This window comes from Antennarius striatus, chromosome 9 (genome assembly GCF_040054535.1).
Source record: "Antennarius striatus isolate MH-2024 chromosome 9, ASM4005453v1, whole genome shotgun sequence".
In the NCBI taxonomy this organism is placed as follows: Eukaryota; Metazoa; Chordata; class Actinopteri; order Lophiiformes; family Antennariidae; genus Antennarius; species Antennarius striatus.
The window spans coordinates 14,926,311-14,945,837 of NC_090784.1; the positions used below are offsets into that span (position 1 = coordinate 14,926,311).

General features: G+C 40.3%; 1 protein-coding gene across 1 annotated transcript; it reads right to left on the minus strand.

Moving 5' to 3' along the window:
- Positions 1 to 280: 280 nt before the first annotated feature.
- Positions 281 to 19,490, minus strand: epb41l4b (erythrocyte membrane protein band 4.1 like 4B). Its single transcript, XM_068324414.1, has 23 exons — positions 17,852 to 19,490; positions 14,670 to 14,774; positions 14,537 to 14,579; positions 13,991 to 14,069; positions 13,690 to 13,734; positions 11,196 to 11,248; positions 10,410 to 10,530; positions 9,697 to 9,784; positions 9,523 to 9,611; positions 8,974 to 9,043; positions 8,640 to 8,809; positions 7,608 to 7,717; positions 6,922 to 6,955; positions 6,574 to 6,607; positions 6,289 to 6,392; positions 4,393 to 4,529; positions 3,108 to 3,229; positions 2,914 to 3,027; positions 2,782 to 2,837; positions 2,545 to 2,697; positions 2,273 to 2,393; positions 2,013 to 2,146; positions 281 to 1,663 (listed from the first exon to the last, which is right to left on the minus strand). The coding sequence occupies exons 1-23, from the start codon at positions 18,137 to 18,139 to the stop codon at positions 1,600 to 1,602; spliced, it is 2,334 nt and encodes a 777-aa protein (XP_068180515.1). The 5' UTR covers positions 18,140 to 19,490; the 3' UTR covers positions 281 to 1,599.
- Positions 19,491 to 19,527: the final 37 nt, after the last annotated feature.

Sequence of the window (19,527 nt, forward strand, 5' to 3'; positions counted from 1 at the left end):
CTACAAAATCATTTTTGGAGAATGTTTAATCCACCCAATTTATAATCCTAGTATGAGCTGTAAACCACTGGCTGCTTTGTTTCTAGAAAAATAAGTATCTTAAAAAATTATTATTACTGTCAAGTGAAAGAGACAAAAGAATAGAGGACTCCTGGTTGGAAAGATGGTAGGTGGAAGTATAACTTTTCTATTCTCTGGATTTAGAGTCATTGATATTTAATTTTCATTTAATGTTACACAAAAATACTTAAATGAAAAAACATGTTTTTTTGGTGCCATGTGTGGAGGTCAAGTCTTTTTTATCAGATCTTTATTTTGCAGTTGGTGATAGGACAATATTATTTGAATTAGAAAAAGGCAATTTTCCAGTTGTAAGTCAACATTACAGTCAAAACCATAATAGTCATAATAATAACACCCCAAGACACCACAGCAGAGGTGTCTCAGAGTGTTTTACACACATTTTAGGATTTTTTGAGCGAAGAGTTCCACTTTTTCCAAACCCAGAGACAAACTGATTTACTCAAACAATTACAGGCTGACAGTACCTACCTAATAGGTGTGTAGCTGTAGATAAATCATCGGTATTCTTTCCTACATTCCCTCAATGGGTGGGTGAGGGCGTCTTACAAACCATACAGGTACGCAGGGTGGGGCAAGTCCACATTCCCTGTGGCAGTATATTGCCTAATGATGCTGCCAGAGTGAGAGAGTGATAATTTGGCTTTTATTAGGATCCAATTGATGGCGCGAACAGTAGAATTAGTATATTGCCGCAACATATATGCTCCCATAGATGTGGTTGTGACAAGAAAAAAAAATCACTGGAATTAATTTGTTATCCTTAAACAATAGATAATATCAATGAATATCACCTCTCTACAATTGACCTGTGATGTAAACTAAAGAAACATGTAAAAAAAAGAAAAAAGAAAAAAAGCCATTTCGTCCATGTGTTTCTTGTGACAGTACGGGATGAATGTGATCAGCTGCCACAGAGCTGTGACTGCAGCTTTGTCTCCTTCTAGTGGGTACATGGTGACAACAGCTGAAGTCAGAAATGCTCTTCACTAAATCTTTAAAGTCTCAATATCCAGCAAGTGATTTGGTGCGTCAAAACAGATATCATAAAAATGAGGAAGTAGGAATTGCATGCTCTGTTGTCAGCTTATCAATTCAGTCTCTATTTACACTGTGAACAAACTGGCCTGAGAGCAAACTGACTTTCACTTCGGCACGTGATTTTTCCAAGTGTGCAAATCAAAGCTTCAAAAGTTGCTCTTTGAAAAATCAACAAGGACACAGTGTTGATGAAATCACATAAAACCTATCCCCAAAATCGTGTAATATATTCATCATACAGGCAGTACCAGTCTCAGCTGTCTGGTATGTTGAGTCAGTCCATTTTGGTCTTTTTTTTTTTGTTTGCTCTATATAAAGAAGTACAATCCTTCCAAAATAACAAGCAAGTATAACAATTGCCTTTGTGCAAATATATATTTATAGCTGCTAATTGTATTATGCAAATGTACAAAACGTCGATGTACACGTCTGCTTCCACATTCGTCATTTAAGGATGATGTCACAGGAGACAAGGTCTCAGAGCTCTGTCATGAGGAGGGCTCTTAGTATCTTCTCTCTGTCCAGCCTCATGTCTTCTCCGCTGCAAACACAAAACAACAGAAACCTGCATCAGTAAAACATTCATCATTTGGTTCTGGACTCAACAGACATCTTGGTGAAGAGGAGGACCTTTCATCGTGGGAAATCACAACAGGCATTTCATAAATTAATTAGCTGATGGAGTGATCTGAAAACAAATACATTTACTGATTATGGAAAACAAAAAGGAAAAAAGTACTGCTTGTTGCAGCCCTATTTACACTGGATATTATGCACTTTAACCACTACGGTAGGACACGAGGACAGCAATGCCTGCTTAAATATTTCAAACTGCGTTTGGAGTAAAATTAAATATACCCCTGAGGTAAAGTACAAATGTAGCGTATTACCTGTCATTATGGGTAGTAATATAAGGGACCAAGTGAGGAACGGAGCGATGATAGTGAGGAGGGGAGAGGTGGGGAGAAGGCAAAGGAGAGGGATAGCAGGGCGTACCCAGCTCCAGCGCAGGCATATTATCCACCTGGAATACATATCATTGTACAACACAAACACAGGCATCCCTGTTTAACTGCAGATAATGTGGATTATCACATTATCACAAAGACTCTATCCAGCTTTATAAGGTGTGTGTGGACATTTGTGTCACCTGTGGGTATATAGATGGTTGTATCTGTCTGTCCAATGAGCTGGTAGATCCAGACCTCTTTGCACTCTGGGAGGAGATTGCAGCCAGTGCTTCTGGGAGATTATCTTCATCTTCATGGTTACTGACCAGCAACATAATAATATGGACTGAATGATTTAAATGTCATTTTTAAAGAGTGGAGGTAGCTTTGCTTTTCATTCAGCTGCTTTGTTGGGTAGCATTAGTATACTTAGCTACCTTCTGAGCGACAATCAGAGGTGACATGTACTTACAAGCTGAACTGTCTGACCAGTCGTTTTCTGCGGTTGGAGCTCGTGTTAGCTTTGGACTGCACACTCTCTGGTGTTGGATTGCGGTCTTGCCAATGTGGCACCTTGTCGGCAGTGAGACTGGAAGCAGCTGAGTCTTGGGACGAGTTCTGATACCTGAAGACCAGAGTCGTAACATGAATGTACATGTTCAGAAAGATGTGCAAGTCTGTGAAAATGCTGTAGGATAAGGGGACTGGCCTGTCATTGAGAGCCTCATTGGAGTTCTTCATTCTAGGTGTTGTTGGAGCTTCCTTCTTTATCGCGGAGGAGAAGACATTTGTCAATTGGACTACACAAGACCTTGATTTAAAAGTGAATTTCCATACCCACCTTGAAAGCCGCTTCCATCTGGGCCTTGAGGATGTTACATTTAAGGTGGTCAGGGAGCATTGCTGGAGAGGCAGGAGAGTGCAGAGATTTTTCAGATAGCTGCTTCTCCTCTCCCTGACAGGGGGAAGGTAGAAATACTTAAGAAAGATCTGATGGGGAATGAACTTTGACAGCATGTGGGAAAAGTGTCTGACCTTGTTGTCCATGTTGATATGCAGTGAAGGCCAGGGAGGGTAATGACTGTCTGACTCCACAGCCTTTAGCAGAGACTGAGCAATGTCCAACTCATCTGCAGGGCAGGGAGTAGCTCGTCGCTCTAGTTCATAATAAGAAATGAAAAAAAAACAATGAACAGTTTTTTATTCCCATTCAGAAATGTTTTTGCTGCTCTGTATTTCAGTAAAGAATGCCATGGTTGGGTTGTCTGTCTATTAACAGCAGTATCTTTGTGCCTCTGTTCCACAGGTGGACAACGTGGATGGAAGACAGGATATCCAAAGGCCTGGAAATCCCGCCCCCAATTCAGCGACAGAGCACTTTGGACATTAAACTCAAACTGGCCTATCTGCCACTCTCTCTCTCCCTCTGTCTCTTTTACTTGACCTATCTCTATCCCAATGTATTTCTCTTTCCCAACCAACAGGTCAAGGCGGATGACCGCCTTCCAGAGCCTGGGTCCTGCCCAGAGTTTCTTCCTCAATGAGGGAGTTTTACCCCGCCACCATCGCTTATACTTGCTCTGGAGGGCATTGTTGGCTTTCTATCTGTAAAGCGCTTTGAAATGTTTTCAGGTGTGATTAAGCGCTATATAAATAAAAGTTGCTTGATTGATTGATATTAAAAAAATATCTAAACAGATTTTGTGATTTTGTGTACAATAGGGAGCTTGAAGTGTGGTTAAAAATTGTAAGAAGTTTAAAGGGGAAACTGAGCTACCTTAGGTTTTAGTACCTTTTGACTATCTCTTATTTAGGGAACAAAACTAAAATTATGTTAGTTTCCATGTTACCATGTTGATGATACAAGTCAAAATGTAGCCACTACTTTCTTTGTGAAAGAGAACAAATAAAATATCTAAAGCCCTCACTCTGCGCAAAAGGTATTCCAAATTTGAAACATCTAATTCAAGGTTTATTTTTCCATATAAATCAAATGTAACTTTCAAAGCTTTACAGAACAAAGCTGATCCAAAAACTTTGGTAGATATAAAAAAGAATATAATGCTGAATGATATTCTCTTGATTTTTCACATCTTAAGTCTCACAATAGCTTGAAACAAACTGTGAAATACATTTTCAAAATTGCATTTAATAGGTGATTTTGTGATACTTGAATGTGACAATCCTAAGAACACATTACAGGATGCTGACCAACATACTACAAAGAGCATGAAAAGAACATCAGTGATTGCACAGACACTTCACAGATTTGCAGACAGACACTGTTTGGACAGCTCCTCCACAAGCTGAGAGTACTCACTGTTCTGAGTGTGTGCATGGCAGAGCGTGTCCTGGTTGTGTGTGTGGCGGCGGTGATGGTGATGGACTTTGCCAGAATACGAAGTCTCATTCTCTTCAACGCTGAACTGATCGGAAGAGGGGTCACTGAGGGGGAAACTGAAGATGACAAAAGAAGGCAAAAAAATAACAAAAAGATTTTTATATCCATATATAAGGACATATCCACTGTAACTTCATGATATAAAGAGTTAGTGTTTACTAGGCTAGAGATGCAACAGAAGATGTCATGATACTATAGAAAATACTAAAGGACAGATTTCTCCTATTTTATGCAAGTCTAAACATTTTGTTTATTTGAAAATGCAATATGGCAACATCCCTAAAGTCATCACACGATTCAAGTACAACATACAACGCACAAAACATTGGCAAAAATCTCTGTAAACAGTTGTTTCGTTGAGCAAGCCATAACCTACAATAACAATGTCATGACAAAATAACGTACTGTATATCCAAACTCCTAGCTTTAAAACCACAACACCAACAGATGTAGGCTTCTAGTTCATGTTCGCTATGTGCTATAAATCTGAAAACAGCTTTATCCCTAACCCAGCTTTTAATATGTGCTCAGCTCGACCCCTTCCACCTGGTGAGAAGCACCACATTCAACACTCACATCATACTCAAGTTAAAGTGAAATTGGCTGTAAAAAGATTTCTAAGGCATGCATATAAATGTTAATAAGATCTTGCAGCAAACATGTTGCAAGATTAAAACAACATGTGTGAAAATGTCCACAAGAAAAACACAAAGCTTTTAAACCTGTTCTTTCTTTGTATGTGCTTGTGTTCAGGTTGTGTCTTTAGTTTATATGAATGCATTATGAGCGATAATGTTTTAAGAAAACTTATATGTCCTGTAATCTATCTCAGAAACAGGAAGTTCAATGTTGACAAGGTGCAAATAGTTCTTCATTTGATTACTTATTGTTATCCAAGATTTGTAATTAAGGATAAGAAGTATCTTTGATGGAATTTCTAAGTGGATTAAGGAGGTTTAAGTGACATTGTAGAGAATGATGTCAATACGTCACACTGAATTCAAAGAAGTGTGTTCTATGTCTGTGTTCAGGTTGGACCAAAAGGAGGGAGATCTTTGTTGCAATTTCCTCTTGCAACTCCTTGTCTCCCCATGTGCCTTGCCTTCATCCATCCTAATCCCTCTTTGAGAAGATGTTGAGTCAGTTTGAAACATCTGATGTAGATGATGACGTCCTTTGTCCCATCTTTGTGGGGTAGTTCATGAAGTTGCACACTGAAGCACATGAGGGGATGCAACAAACAGGTGATGAAAGACGTGAGGATGAAGAAGAGAACCTCTCTCCTTTAGGACACCAGGATCCATGAATTTTGGCTTACAGAATTTGAGTTTGAAACAGACTCCTGGGGTAAAACAGGCATGGGTCAAAGTTCAGTCATGACCTTGTCCCTGTGAACCATAATGACGGACCCTGGGAAGGTGATGGAGGTTCGCTCTGGAACGGGGGGGAAACTGGATTCTGAACTTGCAACAGTTGGCCTGAACATGAAAAGGAGATGGAAGATGAAACACACACACACACACACACACACACACACACACACACACACACACACACACACACACACACACACACACACACACACACACACACACACACACACACACACACACACACACACAAACACATGAGAATGGGGCTAGACAAGACACACAGTATACATATGCTGTTTATGAGCGACATGAAGTGTAAGTGCTGATCAGAGACCTTTGGGTGATTTTATCTAAAAATATAAACTCATGACTGCCTCAGTCTGACGACTCTCACATCACTACTCTCCCTGCTCTTTGTGTCCTGTGTGGTTGGTTGCCTCACCTGTGTGACGGTGTGTGTCCGGATGGCTGCAGGTAAACTGGGGGTGTTAGAGCTGGGAGGGGTGGGTGCCACGGTTCATGGCCGATAGGAATGTTGTGCTGGTACTGGAGGGAAGGAGAGGAGACAGATTGATCGGCACTGAAATTAAATGTCACTAGGGTGAAGCTAGATCAGTCGCAACCGTGTGTGTGTGTGTGTGTGTGTGTGTGTGTGTGTGTGTGTGTGTGTGTGTGTGTGTGTGTGTGTGTGTGTGACTTTGGTAGCAGGTTATAGGAGGTCACTCACTGGACGTAGGCTGGGATCAGGACTGGCATGAGAGCTGAAAAAGAATGACAAGAATTACTAAAAACAGATCTAAAGCAAAGCCAACTTTTTTCCCTGAAGTCTTTCTTTGAGTGGTCTGAACAGAAAAAAATGGAAAATTGGGTTAAAAAATATAAAATGAAGTACATTTTACTTGTTTGGTTTTTTTTCTACTACAAAGGGATATTTTAATACTACAGTTCAGGTTTCCAGCAAGTTAAGTGGATTAAGGTCAAAGTTGGAGGATAAAAAATGAACATGAATAATGTCCTCAGAGTAAATATGCATGTGTATTTGATGTATATGAGTAAAATTAGTTGTTTTTTTTACCTGATATGTGGTGGCTTGGCTGGGGAAATTGCAACTGACAGAGAAAGATGTGATTTCAGTGAGAGAGCAAAAGTAGAGGAGAGAAAATGAGTTTGTCACTTCATCCTCATTGATCTGTACTTCATAAAAGGAGTTATCTAATGCAGGCCTGTTATCCAGTACACTCTTTGCATACTTGCTATCACTCTGAGCTATTATGAACACTTCAACATTCATTCATATTTGTATTTTCAAGCTGAATGACAAAGCATCCGATAAATAAAAGGTGGGTGGATGGTAGCGCAGTCTTGAAGCAAATGCAGCTCGCAGTCTGCCCTTGATCATTCATGCATAATAGAGTATGGTGAGACAGGTTTGTGTGCAGAGAGAGGGAAATATGGAGGAGTGAAGTGTACTGTAGGTGCTTTTGGCAAAGTACAGCTGTGACATTTATGTGCAACAGCCTTGCTGAATACTCTGGAGAACTTTCCTTAAAAAGAACATGTATTATGATTTTATTTTTAGATAAATCATTCGGAAGGGCTGACCATTTTGTAAGCTACAGATTTTACTTTTCCGTTAAAGGTATGATAAGCATTTGATGCTGTACAGTAGAATCAGGTTATCCAAAGAATATGACCTTCCTGCTAACATGTGGAGGCTTGCAAAGGATAAAACAGGTGCTTTCAGCATTCAGCGAGTCTCACCTCTGCCGAGTGACTGCGTACGGGAAGGGTATCTCTTGCTTGGCCTTCTCTCAAATGTGCTGGCTCGCCTCAGTCTGCTCCCATGAGTGGCCTGATATTCTGTTTTACCGCTGAGATTTAAAAGCACAAAGAGGAAAGTTAAAATGATAAAGGCTCAGAATTTAAGCCCAGGGCATAAAAACACAAACCTAAAATTAAGGGTTTCAAAGAAGTAAAATTTTAAAATATGGTATCAGTGAAATGTTTCTAAAATTAAATTATAGTTATCATGTTTAAAAAAAACATTCAATAGATTTTTAGCAGGTCGAATGTTTTCTTTGGAACCAGAATAATGGGTAACTAGTTCAAAAAAAGAAAGAAAAAAAAGGAATTGACATTTACAAGACTATTGTACAGATATTACTTGACATTTCTTCCAATTTATCTCTACCAAGAAGAATTGATAAAGAAATATGATCACTGATTTTTGTTTTTGCGTCTAAAAAGGGTTTTTGCTGGAATTTTTTTGTATAGGTGAATCTTGTTCCAAAAAGAAGCTGACTAAATCTTGAGGCAAGCACACGTTTAAACGTTCTGGATTGCTTCACTTTTTTTTTTAAATTAAAAAATATTAGAAGCCAAAAATGCCACTGATTACTGATATTGGTATATATGTTATACCTCATGACATTATATTGCATACCTCTTCTCACTTTCACCACCTATAGTTTGAGCTAATGGAATCAGTTGAACATACAGCAGCATTCATGCAGTTTTGTTCAGCTGCTTCATCAAATGACAAGAAGTGCAATTCAAGTGTGAGATTTTGCTACAACCATCTCCGAAAGAGTCAGATGAAAACAAACAATATGAAGAGGATATCTCAGTTGCAATAGGAACAGATCCATGTAACCATAGATACATTGTAACCATAGATACATTGTAACCATAGATACAAAGGCTCGCTTTCATTTGACACACTATTACCCATAAGCAGGACATCCAAGCTGAGTGAGCCAACTTGTGTCATCGTTCTCCGCATCTTTACTCTACCTGAACCTGAATCGGGACCCGAGTCGCGTGAAGTCGCTGCGGCTCGCCTTTCCTGTGGTTGGTTGACGTAGCCGAAAGAAGGCGTGGCTCTCCACTGCACACTTCCACAGGTTTTTGCAGCTCTTAGAACTGGCCAGCTGGAACACAAAGGTGTGTTCCTGCTCCCGACCCTGAACAGTCAGAAGACAACTAAACAATGTGAGATATATAGGGAAAATGCACCGAGGTGTGTGTGTGTGTGTGTGTGTGTGTGTGTGTGTGTGTGTGTGTGTGTGTGTGTGTGTGTGTGTGTGTGTGTGTGTGTGTAGCAATATGATGGTGATGAACTACAAACCTGATCGTCGTCCTCCACCACGACCAAGGTGAGTCGACTCTTTTTAAAGTCCAGCCGAGTGATTTTGGGCCTTTTAAACAAAAACAAAAGATTTTTAAGGTTTAAGGTTATCTAAGTAAGACTGTCACCAATATTACATTAATATATATTAGAGCTTTTCTGGGTCAGTGGCTTTGGGCTAAGTTGTTGTATACAAGCAAATATTGATTCTATTAATTAAAATTACTGCAAATAAGAAAGCAAATTCAGGCAATAACAAGCTGCTCATTTCTTCTTTCATTTCAAATGCTGACAGAAATTGCAGACAAGCCTCTTACTGGAAGAAAAAAAGAATTATCTGACAGTGGCGTTGGCGGAGGCTTGCTCTAAGTGCTTTCTAGTTTCAAATGTCTTAATAAGGAGATTTTGATTTTAGCTGTTAATGTCTTCCATTAAACGCAACAGGTTTGGGATTTTATGGCACCCCTGGGCCCATCCTTAAATCATCCCAAGGTGCCAAAGCAGCCGCCTTGGGATCCTCTAGATTAGAAATGTGTTCAATGACCTTACCAAAAGAAGAGGCCAATTTTGTTGTTGCCTTCAAACACTAAGATGCCAGTTGGAGTGAGACCTAGTGCATACTCTCCTCCGTCTCTGCCCTGAAGACATACAACACTTACATTTAGTTCTCAAACACACTGCGACTTAAAGACATTTAAGTTCAGAAAATATATACTCACACACCTTGACAAAGTGCATGTCCACTCCATAAAGCTCCAACCACTTGCATTTATTAAGAAAAGCAATCTCTGCTTGAGATGGACTCTTCCCCCTGAGGATTTCACAAAAAACAATAACATCAAGTCTGTCTTAATTTTCACCTCTGCCTCCATCTGAAAAATAAAATAATCAATAATAACACTTCATGATCTCTGCTGGTAATTAAAGGGAAATATCTGATGACTAAGTCCAAGCCTGAGTCCCTGACTCAGACTTGGTATGCTAGAATGACTGTGAACACTGTGAGTGAGTTTGTCCTTGTGTGGCTCATCCGGCTCTGTGGGGTGCAGCATATGTGTGTGTATCTAATCTGAGGTTGGAGCAATCAGACCATGGCTGAGTTAAATACTGCTCAGAATCAATCAAGACCCTCCAGGGATTAATTCCTTAATCCCCCCTTTTACATGCCAGCAAGAGTGAAGCCAAGGCCGAGGACGAGAGAAAAGAAGGAGTGAAATTTAGCTGCCCTCATCGCTGGCACAAAAAGACAGAAGCAGAATGACTTCCTCTGCTGCTAAATGCTGCTCAGCTACTGTTTTCTGCCCAGCTGTTATACCCAATGAGGAAATAAAAAGGGTAAATCAGCCAAGGGATGACTTACAATAAGTTGCATTTGTGTGTGGGAATGTTTATGCATGTTGTGTTTTAGCTGTTTAGCAGACCGTGACCTCACTCACCTGAGCTCCAACCACCTTGCGAAGATATCTGCCTCCATGGCCTCGCTCTGCTTGGGACTGAAGCGAAACTCCGACACAAACTCAGGAGAGTGCTCCAAGGGATCGCAGTCGCCTAGCTCACCTGGATTTGACATGACATTTAATCAGATTTAAGAATAATGAATGTAGACTCAGCAAAGCAGGACTCAACCCTCAATTTCTAGCTGGTATTTAAAGTGATTCTGTGTCATTTTTAAACCTGAAAAAAGACTTGCCTCCTCTGTACAATAAAGAGATAGATAATAAATTTCTAGTGAATCACACTCAGTAGATTTGCCAGTGTAGTTTTACTGGCTGTAAAATTATAAAAATAGATGGATATTGCTGTGTAGCTGACACGTTGAGTACCATTTTGCAATTTTGTGACTTGTCGCTCTTTTCCTATTCACTTTTAAGCTCTATGCTCACAAAACCATATACTAATATCTTTCTACAGCTGAAAGACAGCTAATCCAATCTAGGTTGTATTGCTTGCAATTTACATGATTCCACATATGTCCATATCTTTTTCATGTTTAATTTCCTAATGACACATATCAGTATGTTTCTGATGTTCTCCAGTCATAGATATCGAAGTAAGAGTTTGATTTTCTTTTTTGGCTCAATGGAGGACATTTTTCTGATATCTAAAAATCACACATTTTGACATGATCTGGATAACATTTAGCTCACTGGGTCTTATCACAGTGAAATTAATTAAAAGTCTTTACTTAAATCACAGTATATAAATAAATAGAGTCCACTTACTTTGTAAACAATATGTCGCCAGCTCAACGGAGATGTCATACGGACATTTCAACCTGACAAGAGGAAAACAAACAATGATGACGAGCAGTTATAGGGAGTGCATTCATACAGTTAAAGCATGACCTGTAGTGTGTGTGTGTGTGTGTGTGTGTGTGTGTGTGTGTGTGTGTGTGTGTGTGTGTGTGTGTGTGTGTGTGTGTGTCCTACTGAGTAAAAGAGGAAACCTTGTCCTAAAATAAGTAGCCCTTTGCTGTTCCTGATCTTGAGCTTTATAATAGAACTGGACTCCAGGGAACCGTGGCCCAGATAGAGCCAGGATGTAGGAGAGGGGTAACACACTGCCAGAGTGTGTCTGTGTGTAAGAAGAGGCTCTGCTGTCCAGGTGTCCCCCAGTCTCTAGCACAGGTCATCTGTATGTACCCACAGGTGGGTGTGTTTATATAGTTTTAATACTGCTTGTGAGATCCAGAAGTCTGCACAGATGAGCAGAAGTTACCTATAAATGATTCATGATTCACACTCTTGAGGAGAAAAATTTATTTTTGGATGAACGCTTTCTTCAGTCGTGAAGCTGAGCTCAGATTTAGGCGTATAGATTCAAAAATATCAATAAATTAATTTCTGTATTTAATATCCACAAACCTCTACATTAGTAAAATGCTTTTTTTCAGCACACTACAAATTGGTTTAATATAGTAAATTCATTATTTTTATGCCACCTAACACACATCACATCCTCCGAACCGCTTTATCCACCGTAGCGAGTCTTGGGATGCTGGAGAGTATCCCAGCTGTCTTAGGGCATGGGGCGGGGCACCTAACAGTCTAAACCAATTAGGTCAAATATATGAAGGAAATATTGGGCGGAATTTAAAATTTAAAATGATTCACCATCAACTCAAAACTTGACATTTAAAAGAGGACAATACAGATCTGTTGGTTTGAATCATGTAAGCTTACCTATTGTCTCTTTTAACTTGAAACTATGATTGCCTTCCTGTAAGAAATGGACTTATTTGTTCTGGAGAATGAAGGAACTTCAATATTTTTTCCCCCTCCTCTTTTCCACATTGTCTTGCTGTAGTCACACCCAGCAGACCTCCCTCCATCATTTCCTTCTCTAAAGTAAAAAGCAATATGCACTGTAATCTTGTCATTGACCATCTAGTTTCAATTTCAAATGATTCCTTCATGCCACTGTAAATCAGGCACCATTGTAGCACTTTACTAGTAAAATATCTTATTTCTAGCATCACGATTGGAAGTGTTTGCTAGTAAAAACTATGAGATCATTTGTGTATTATTTTAAATTTCAACAATATACTGGTCACAATAACTGTTTCCAACATGTCAACTATATTTTAGATTCTCATGTGTCCTGCTTCTATTGATTTAAAGAATGTAATTGTGATGCTACAACTTAAATAACAAATGTCAGTATTATATTACACCCCACTAGTCTGACAGATCATTAAAAGAGTTTTACAGCACATGCCAGCTTTCAGCCATTCACACATAGTGGCGACCATCGCAAGACAAGACACCACCTGCTCATCCACAGGGATTCACACAATCACTGACAATAAAAATAATCCCAAAAAAAATCTGATAACAATTTTAAGTTGCACATTTATAGGGGAACAATCACATACCAGGAGGCGACAGTACTCAGTCCACTGGGTCTTAGTGTGGGGACTGGAGGGTTGTACCAGCTCACCTGCTGAGCACTGCCGGAGTGCCCTTGAGCGAGGCACTGTCCTCTTTATAAGTTGCTCATAGGTTCGCACCGTGAAGGAGCTGCCCTACCTTTCATTATCTGCATACTTACAGTCCCCGTGTGCGTGTGTGTGTGTGTGTGTGTGTGTGTTGTGTGTCACAGGCCTGTACACATACAGGATATGTACAAATTTGATTTACAATAAGTAACTATAGTGGGCATATATTTTCCCCTACTAATGAAGTTTATTTCTTTCTCCTTTTTTTCTTTCATTTCCAGTTTGACACACTTAGGGACAATAAAAACAGAAAATTGTGGAGGCTATCTCTAAGTCAAGAGGCTGACAGGCTGTAACATGTTTGTGCCATGCTCAGATTTTAGTTCCTACTCTTGTCTTTCACCTTCCCACGTAGCTTTATTGTTTATAGTCAGCCTTAGGGCACGACTGTAACCTCTCAGTGTTTCTGTATTACTTTATTTGTCCCATACTGCTTTGCAGTTTACAAGATGATACTGTATGACAATTAATAAAGCAGAATACTTCATATTTCATATTTCTCCATAAAACCCTTACAATGTAAACAACTCTAACAAAGTTTAATATGTAAAACTAAATCTCTGCAATAAGAAAAATAATAGAATTTCTCAATTACCACTAAAACATACATAATATAAACTGCACATGTATATAATGTATCAACTGGGGTTTTTATTATATATCAATCAAGTCATGTTCATATCACTTGTATGTACATTAACAGCTGCACAGGTACTTACTTGCCAGACAGAATATCTTGTCGAAGTTGCAGCACAAACAAATACCTGTTGGTGTAAATGGAAAAATAACACAAGGTTAAGACTGGAGACTACAAAGACTACAAATCAATCCATGCATCACAGGCTTTTCCCCATCTCTGACACAAATTGTTTTGACAAGCCTCCATCCGTTTGGCCTTGATTTGAATCTGCCCACAGCACCAAAGTAATTAGCCAAACGTCCCCTCTGGACCTCCGCGCTGGGCTCCGGAGGAAACCCTGTGTTCATGTGTCTATCTAGATTTGCATGTGAGAGTTTTACCTTGTAAATTCCTCACGCAGGTTGTTTGGCTCTGACGAGTAAAATTTCACTCGGAAGAATAGTCTATAAGGAGGCCCATCTGAAAGAAGAACAGAGTGTGAAGTGTAATAAAAAGGAAGAGAGAAACTAGATAAATACTAAAAATGAATTTAATCAAATCAAAAAGCCCTATTTTAACAATTTTATCTCATTGCATACACCCATCCCTGCCTGCCCGGTCGTAAATGTTTTATTCACCTACATTTTCATGGCCTGTTTTACTATTTCTTTGTTTTGTTCACTGGCCAGATATTCCTTTAGACTCTTGCACTACAGGGAAAAAAAAGTAGAACAACAGTTTCTCCTCTATCCTTCCCTTCTTCCCCCTGCTACAAGCTCAAGAGCAAACAAGTGTACGGTTCCTAATGTACATGCTAATCACCATGTCAACATGAGATAATTTGCCACCTGCTCCCCACTTACCTGTTTCTACATGAATGTACTGCACATTTTCCAGCACACACAACACAAGCAGGCCAAATGAGAAAACTGATGACATTAGCTTACCCGGGATCTGTTTCTTTATAAGCTTGGACATGTCCAACCAGTGCTGTATATAAAATAATGAAGAGAAGATGGGTGAGTAACATCTGTTTGTGGTCTTCAGTAATAGAATACAAGCCTCTTCGTTGTTACTCACTGAGACTTGTTCTGTGTCCATGAACTGCAATCCGAAGTAGTCTGTCTCAACCAGATCTATGTGATACATAATCTGATCAAACAGGTCCTGGCCTTTGGACTTACTCTGCAAAATAACAGAGATTTGTGTGAGTTTATTGTAATTTCTTCTGCTCAGATAACCTGATCATATTATACATGGTTGCTGGATTTCCCTGTATTTTAGCCATGAGCGTCCACAACAGGAGCAACAGCAGAAAGGATTCAAGAGATCACAGAGAGCCAACACTGCTGTGATAAAATAATTGTTGAATCATTCCACACAGTGAGGTGATGCTGGTGCAAACATTAGTAATTATTCAACCCAACCTCTTGAGCCTAGAAACCAACTTACAATCATGTATTTATCAAGCGGTAAATAAATTCGATTAAGTATAACTTCTCAAAGACAAAATAAAAGTTTCTTATCTCAGCGACATATTGGTGTCATGTTTCTACACCTCTGCATTACCATAATATGAATCAGTCAAGTCCTCATCCAAATATATATATTTAAATCACCCAGATCTTGGTTTGATCCAGATCTTGATCCTTTCTACATTGTGGTGGAAGTTGAGGACTTTTCTATTCGCTGTGTATTTTTAGTTTGATTGGCTCATTAATATTTTCATAATACTGGCAAAATATCAAAATGAAAATGTATTTCATTCCTTGCAAATTTAAGTTGATCAAAGTAAGCAAAGTTAGGGTTTTAGGAATGCTTACAGCTAGTGTTACAATCATAGCTATTAATATAAAACACATATTTTTAAACCCAGTTTTGATTATCCGGTCGTAAATTCCAAATTTTGATAGTTGTTGAAAAAAGTATAAAAATGATCCAGAATCTGAATCCATTCTCAAATCTGTCCAAATAACTATTCAATTATTTATCAATCTGGTGTCCAACCATACTAAAAATGTCATCAGAATTCAGTTCCAGCTCTTTTACTGTTTTGCAGGCAAACAACCAAATGTTGGGAATAACATGACTGTGATTCTGACTGGTGTAGTTCATTATATACAGCATACGAAAGTGGTTTTGTGTGTGTGTGGGTGTGGGCGGGGAGTCAAAATGACAAGGACAAGCCCTTAAGGGACAGGCCATTATTTAGTCTTTTGTCAGTACTACTCACAACCAAGCACACAAATATGAACTGCTTTAGCAACATGTTGTTCTGAACAGTTCAGGGTCGCCCCTTGTGAAGAACTCTTCCCAGTCTGACCCATATTACACACAGTGGGTGTGTAGAAAGATGACAGCCTTGTACTTTGGATCCTGATAACAAGTCTAAACTTCCGGGTGAGTGCATGAATGTGTGAGGAAATCAGAGGTATTAAGGGATTGGGGACAGAGAAAAAAAAAATTGCCAGAATGCTCTTGCTCATTCTGCAGCATGTTTAGAGAGGCGATTGAAATTACAGCCTCTATCACAAGGGAGCGCATGCAGTGGCAAAAAACTGCAGAGAGTCACGCACCGCAGAGAACATTTTACTTTTTCTTTTCAGCATGGTGTTTTGTCTTCACTCTGCCTGAAGTGACAGACTAATAAGCTTTAATAAGTGACTTGTGGGTTCAGGACATCTGATGTGAACAAACTTGTTCCAACACACCTGTGACTAACCTGCCAGCTTGACAAGCCCTATGTCGTTTTGTTGTCGGAGCTGTAATACCTCTGAAAAGACTGCGGCTTTGTGTTATTGTTGTAACCTGCCTGCAGAAAAAGTTAAATATGCTCCACCGTTATAACCCACAATATGAGCATTTAGTAAATGACGCATACATGCAACAGCTTCGGTGACACATGCGCAGCCTTCAAAATGAAAACATCTTACAACATGCCACTTACGCATGAAAGCCCACACACTTGCTCATCACCCTATCTAACCCTCACACACTCGTAGCACTTGTCCGTGTCACAGAGTCCCCACACTTAAAATCACATCAGGCAGTCAGGAAACAGACGAAGACAAAGGACAGGTTGAAAGGGAACGGGAAGGGAAAGCTTGATGAGAAGGAGGACTGGTAGACAGGTTGAAAGAGTAAGAAAACGGGTATGGTTGGAGGCCAAACAGGAAACATAAAAGGTCATTAGATCACACAATGAGGAGTCAAAGCAGAGCTGTGATTGTTTGTGGAGGATCAGATGAAGACAAATAGAATGAGAAAGAAAATGAAGAAGAGAAGAAAGTGAAAGAAGGATGCTGCTGGGAGGGGGTGGATTCAGGTCTATTATAGAATTCCCCTCAGTTAGATTGGGAAGTAATGTGATGAACTGGCTGATCATAACATCATGTGGAGCTGCGCTTCTGAACAGGAAGAAACATAACTCAAAAAACAAAGCACTATATGTAGAACGCCGCGGTAGAACACAGAGAGAAAACTGGGAGGGAAACTGATCTGGCTTTAAAATAAACAAGGCAGTCACAGACTGCAACATCCTGCGACACCCCTGAATTCAAAATTTTACCTAACCTACTTGCATAGGTCAAAGATCAAAGCTCGTGCTCTGACCTACTGTCATTGATCAAAGCACTAGCTTTGATCTATGGTCTTACTCACACTGACCTTCTCCCTCATCTTTATATCTTTTCAGGTTCCTGAGTGTACAAAAACTGAAATTTGACCTTAACCTAGTGTTCTCAAGGTCAAGGTCATCATCTCATTTTAATCCCCTTTGCCGCCTAAGTAATGTGCTTTTTTGTTTTTTCCATCTTTCTATCTGCAATGGTTGCAAAATTTGGTGGATAACTGTCTTTTACAATACATCACCGCTTTGAAGCGGGATGTAATAAGGACTACAGCTGGGAAAAAAGTGAAAGTGATAAAATGTTTTTAAAAATAAACATTATTTAACATAGTTTGTGTCCAGATTCAGATTTCACCATTTTTTAAGGTTAACCTTAGCACTTTTTTTTTTACATTTGAAATTTGAAAAGTTTAATACAAACTGAAAATTACAGGATCAGGCCAAATCGAGCAAACTGTGGCATTTTTCTCCTTCATTTAAGGACCAGCTGGGACGCACACGCTGGATCGCACCTCCACGCGTTTTAACCGAGGCTACCACACGATCCTATACCGGCTGTATGTTGACATTCTTCCAACCACTGCAAACCCGTCTCGCCGGTGTCAACCCGCCGGACAGGCTTCAGTGCACTCACAGGCAGATCCACAGTGACATCCGATCCGTCCAGCAGCAGGACGCGGCAGGTGATGGTGGTCCTCGCCGTCCCGGCTGCTGGGATGTGAACCGCCACCCCCCCGGTGACCACGGCGGGAGCGTGTACAACCTGCTGCTGATGGGCCATGAGGAGGGGGTTCCCGGTCACCCCTCCTGCTCCTCCTCCCACTCCTTCTCCACCCCCTTTACCATCCCGTTCATCTTTCTCTCTCGTCTGGATGCGGCTCCGGGAGCGGAGGCTGAATGTCCGGCGCAGAAAGCCCATCATTTTCCTGATTAACAAAGCGAGGAGTTCCGTGTTTTTTCCTCTTTTTTCTTTTTAATGATCCACGCAACAGTCGGTGCAGCCGGGGTCCTGCTGCTGCTGCCGCCGCGCCTCCTCCTCGTCGTCCTCCCCGGGGACAGGAGTCACTTAGCAGGCGCGGAGGAGACTTCAGGACTGCCGATCAGTTCTCAGGGTGAACGTCGGCAGCTGCTGGGGACTCGAGCCGCATACCAATTGAAAGTAACAATAATCGATCACCGAGGCGTTTAACAGTTGATCACCAATCATTCGGTGAACGACGGGACTCGCTCGCGGAAATAGAAGGCGCCCTCTTCCCGCTGTCCTGCCCTCTCCCCTGCACCTGCCTCCTGCTTAGACTCGCTGTTGCGCACAGACTGTCAAGACACGGACAAATCCGGTTCGATGCTCCGCAGAGGGAGCTCCACGTTCACTGGGGAGCGGAGAGGCAGGACATCCCGTCACCCGTGGACCAACTCAAGCCGGTGTTTGTAGTTGCTCGTTCTCACTGACGAACCGAAACTAGTCTACCTCACAGGTAAAAGTCTACCAACGACAACTGGACAAACAGAGCGATCTGCGCCTGCGTAAAACCACAACGCAGAACAAACTTCTGTGCACGCTGGTCGATCCTCCAGTTTCAGCGAACCAGCGCCACCTGCCTGCTGCGTGACCGCCTGGCGGGACAACGTTTTGGGGATAGTGGGCGCTCCGAGCGTGTCCCAAGGTCCCTGACATCTTGATGGGGACTTGTATTACTATAACACCGTCATAATAAGGAATTTAAAATATAATAACCCATCCCAGGAATATGCAGTATGTTTGGATTTTTTTTATAGACATGTGGCTAAATCATAGTTTTATTACAAAAAAACAAGAAACGAATCATGATCCCCAAACGTCATCAGGCCTGTTTATTTTCATGGAGTTGAAAATCAATAATTTCATGTCATCTAAAATTTTAGAATATTATTTTAAATTACTTCCAATGTGGAAATAATGTTTATGACTTTTATTTTGAAATAAAACTGTAGAATTATAAAAAAGGAAAATACATTTATGTCAAATTACAGATTTACTAGAATTATTCCAAACTTTTTTAAAATTTTATTTCAATCAAGCGTTATCTAGAATAAGATGAGATCTCACTCTCACCATCATGGGATATTTTTGGTTCTATCAAAATACATGAATTATTCCTAAAGAAATTAAAGACATAGTCACAACTTTTGCTATATTTTCCTCCCAACCAGACTGTTTTGTGATGAAAATAAACAGACAATTCCCATTGCTTAAGTGAGCAGATTTATTCCACCAGCAAGTGTGGAAAGTTCTACAGTACAAGACACCATCTGTCTTTTACATAATCTAAA

Excerpts from the sequence above, each read along its gene's own strand:
- epb41l4b (XM_068324414.1), bottom strand. The coding sequence starts at position 18,139 with ATGATGGGCTTTCTGCGCCGGACATTCAGCCTCCGCTCCCGGAGCCGC. Across the intron at positions 14,775-17,851 it reads ATGTCACTGTGGATCTGCCT|AGTAAGTCCAAAGGCCAGGA; the intron begins GTGAGTGCACTG and ends GTTATTTTGCAG. Across the intron at positions 4,530-6,288 it reads GGACACACACCGTCACACAG|TTTCCCCCTCAGTGACCCCT; the intron begins GTGAGGCAACCA and ends TGTCATCTTCAG.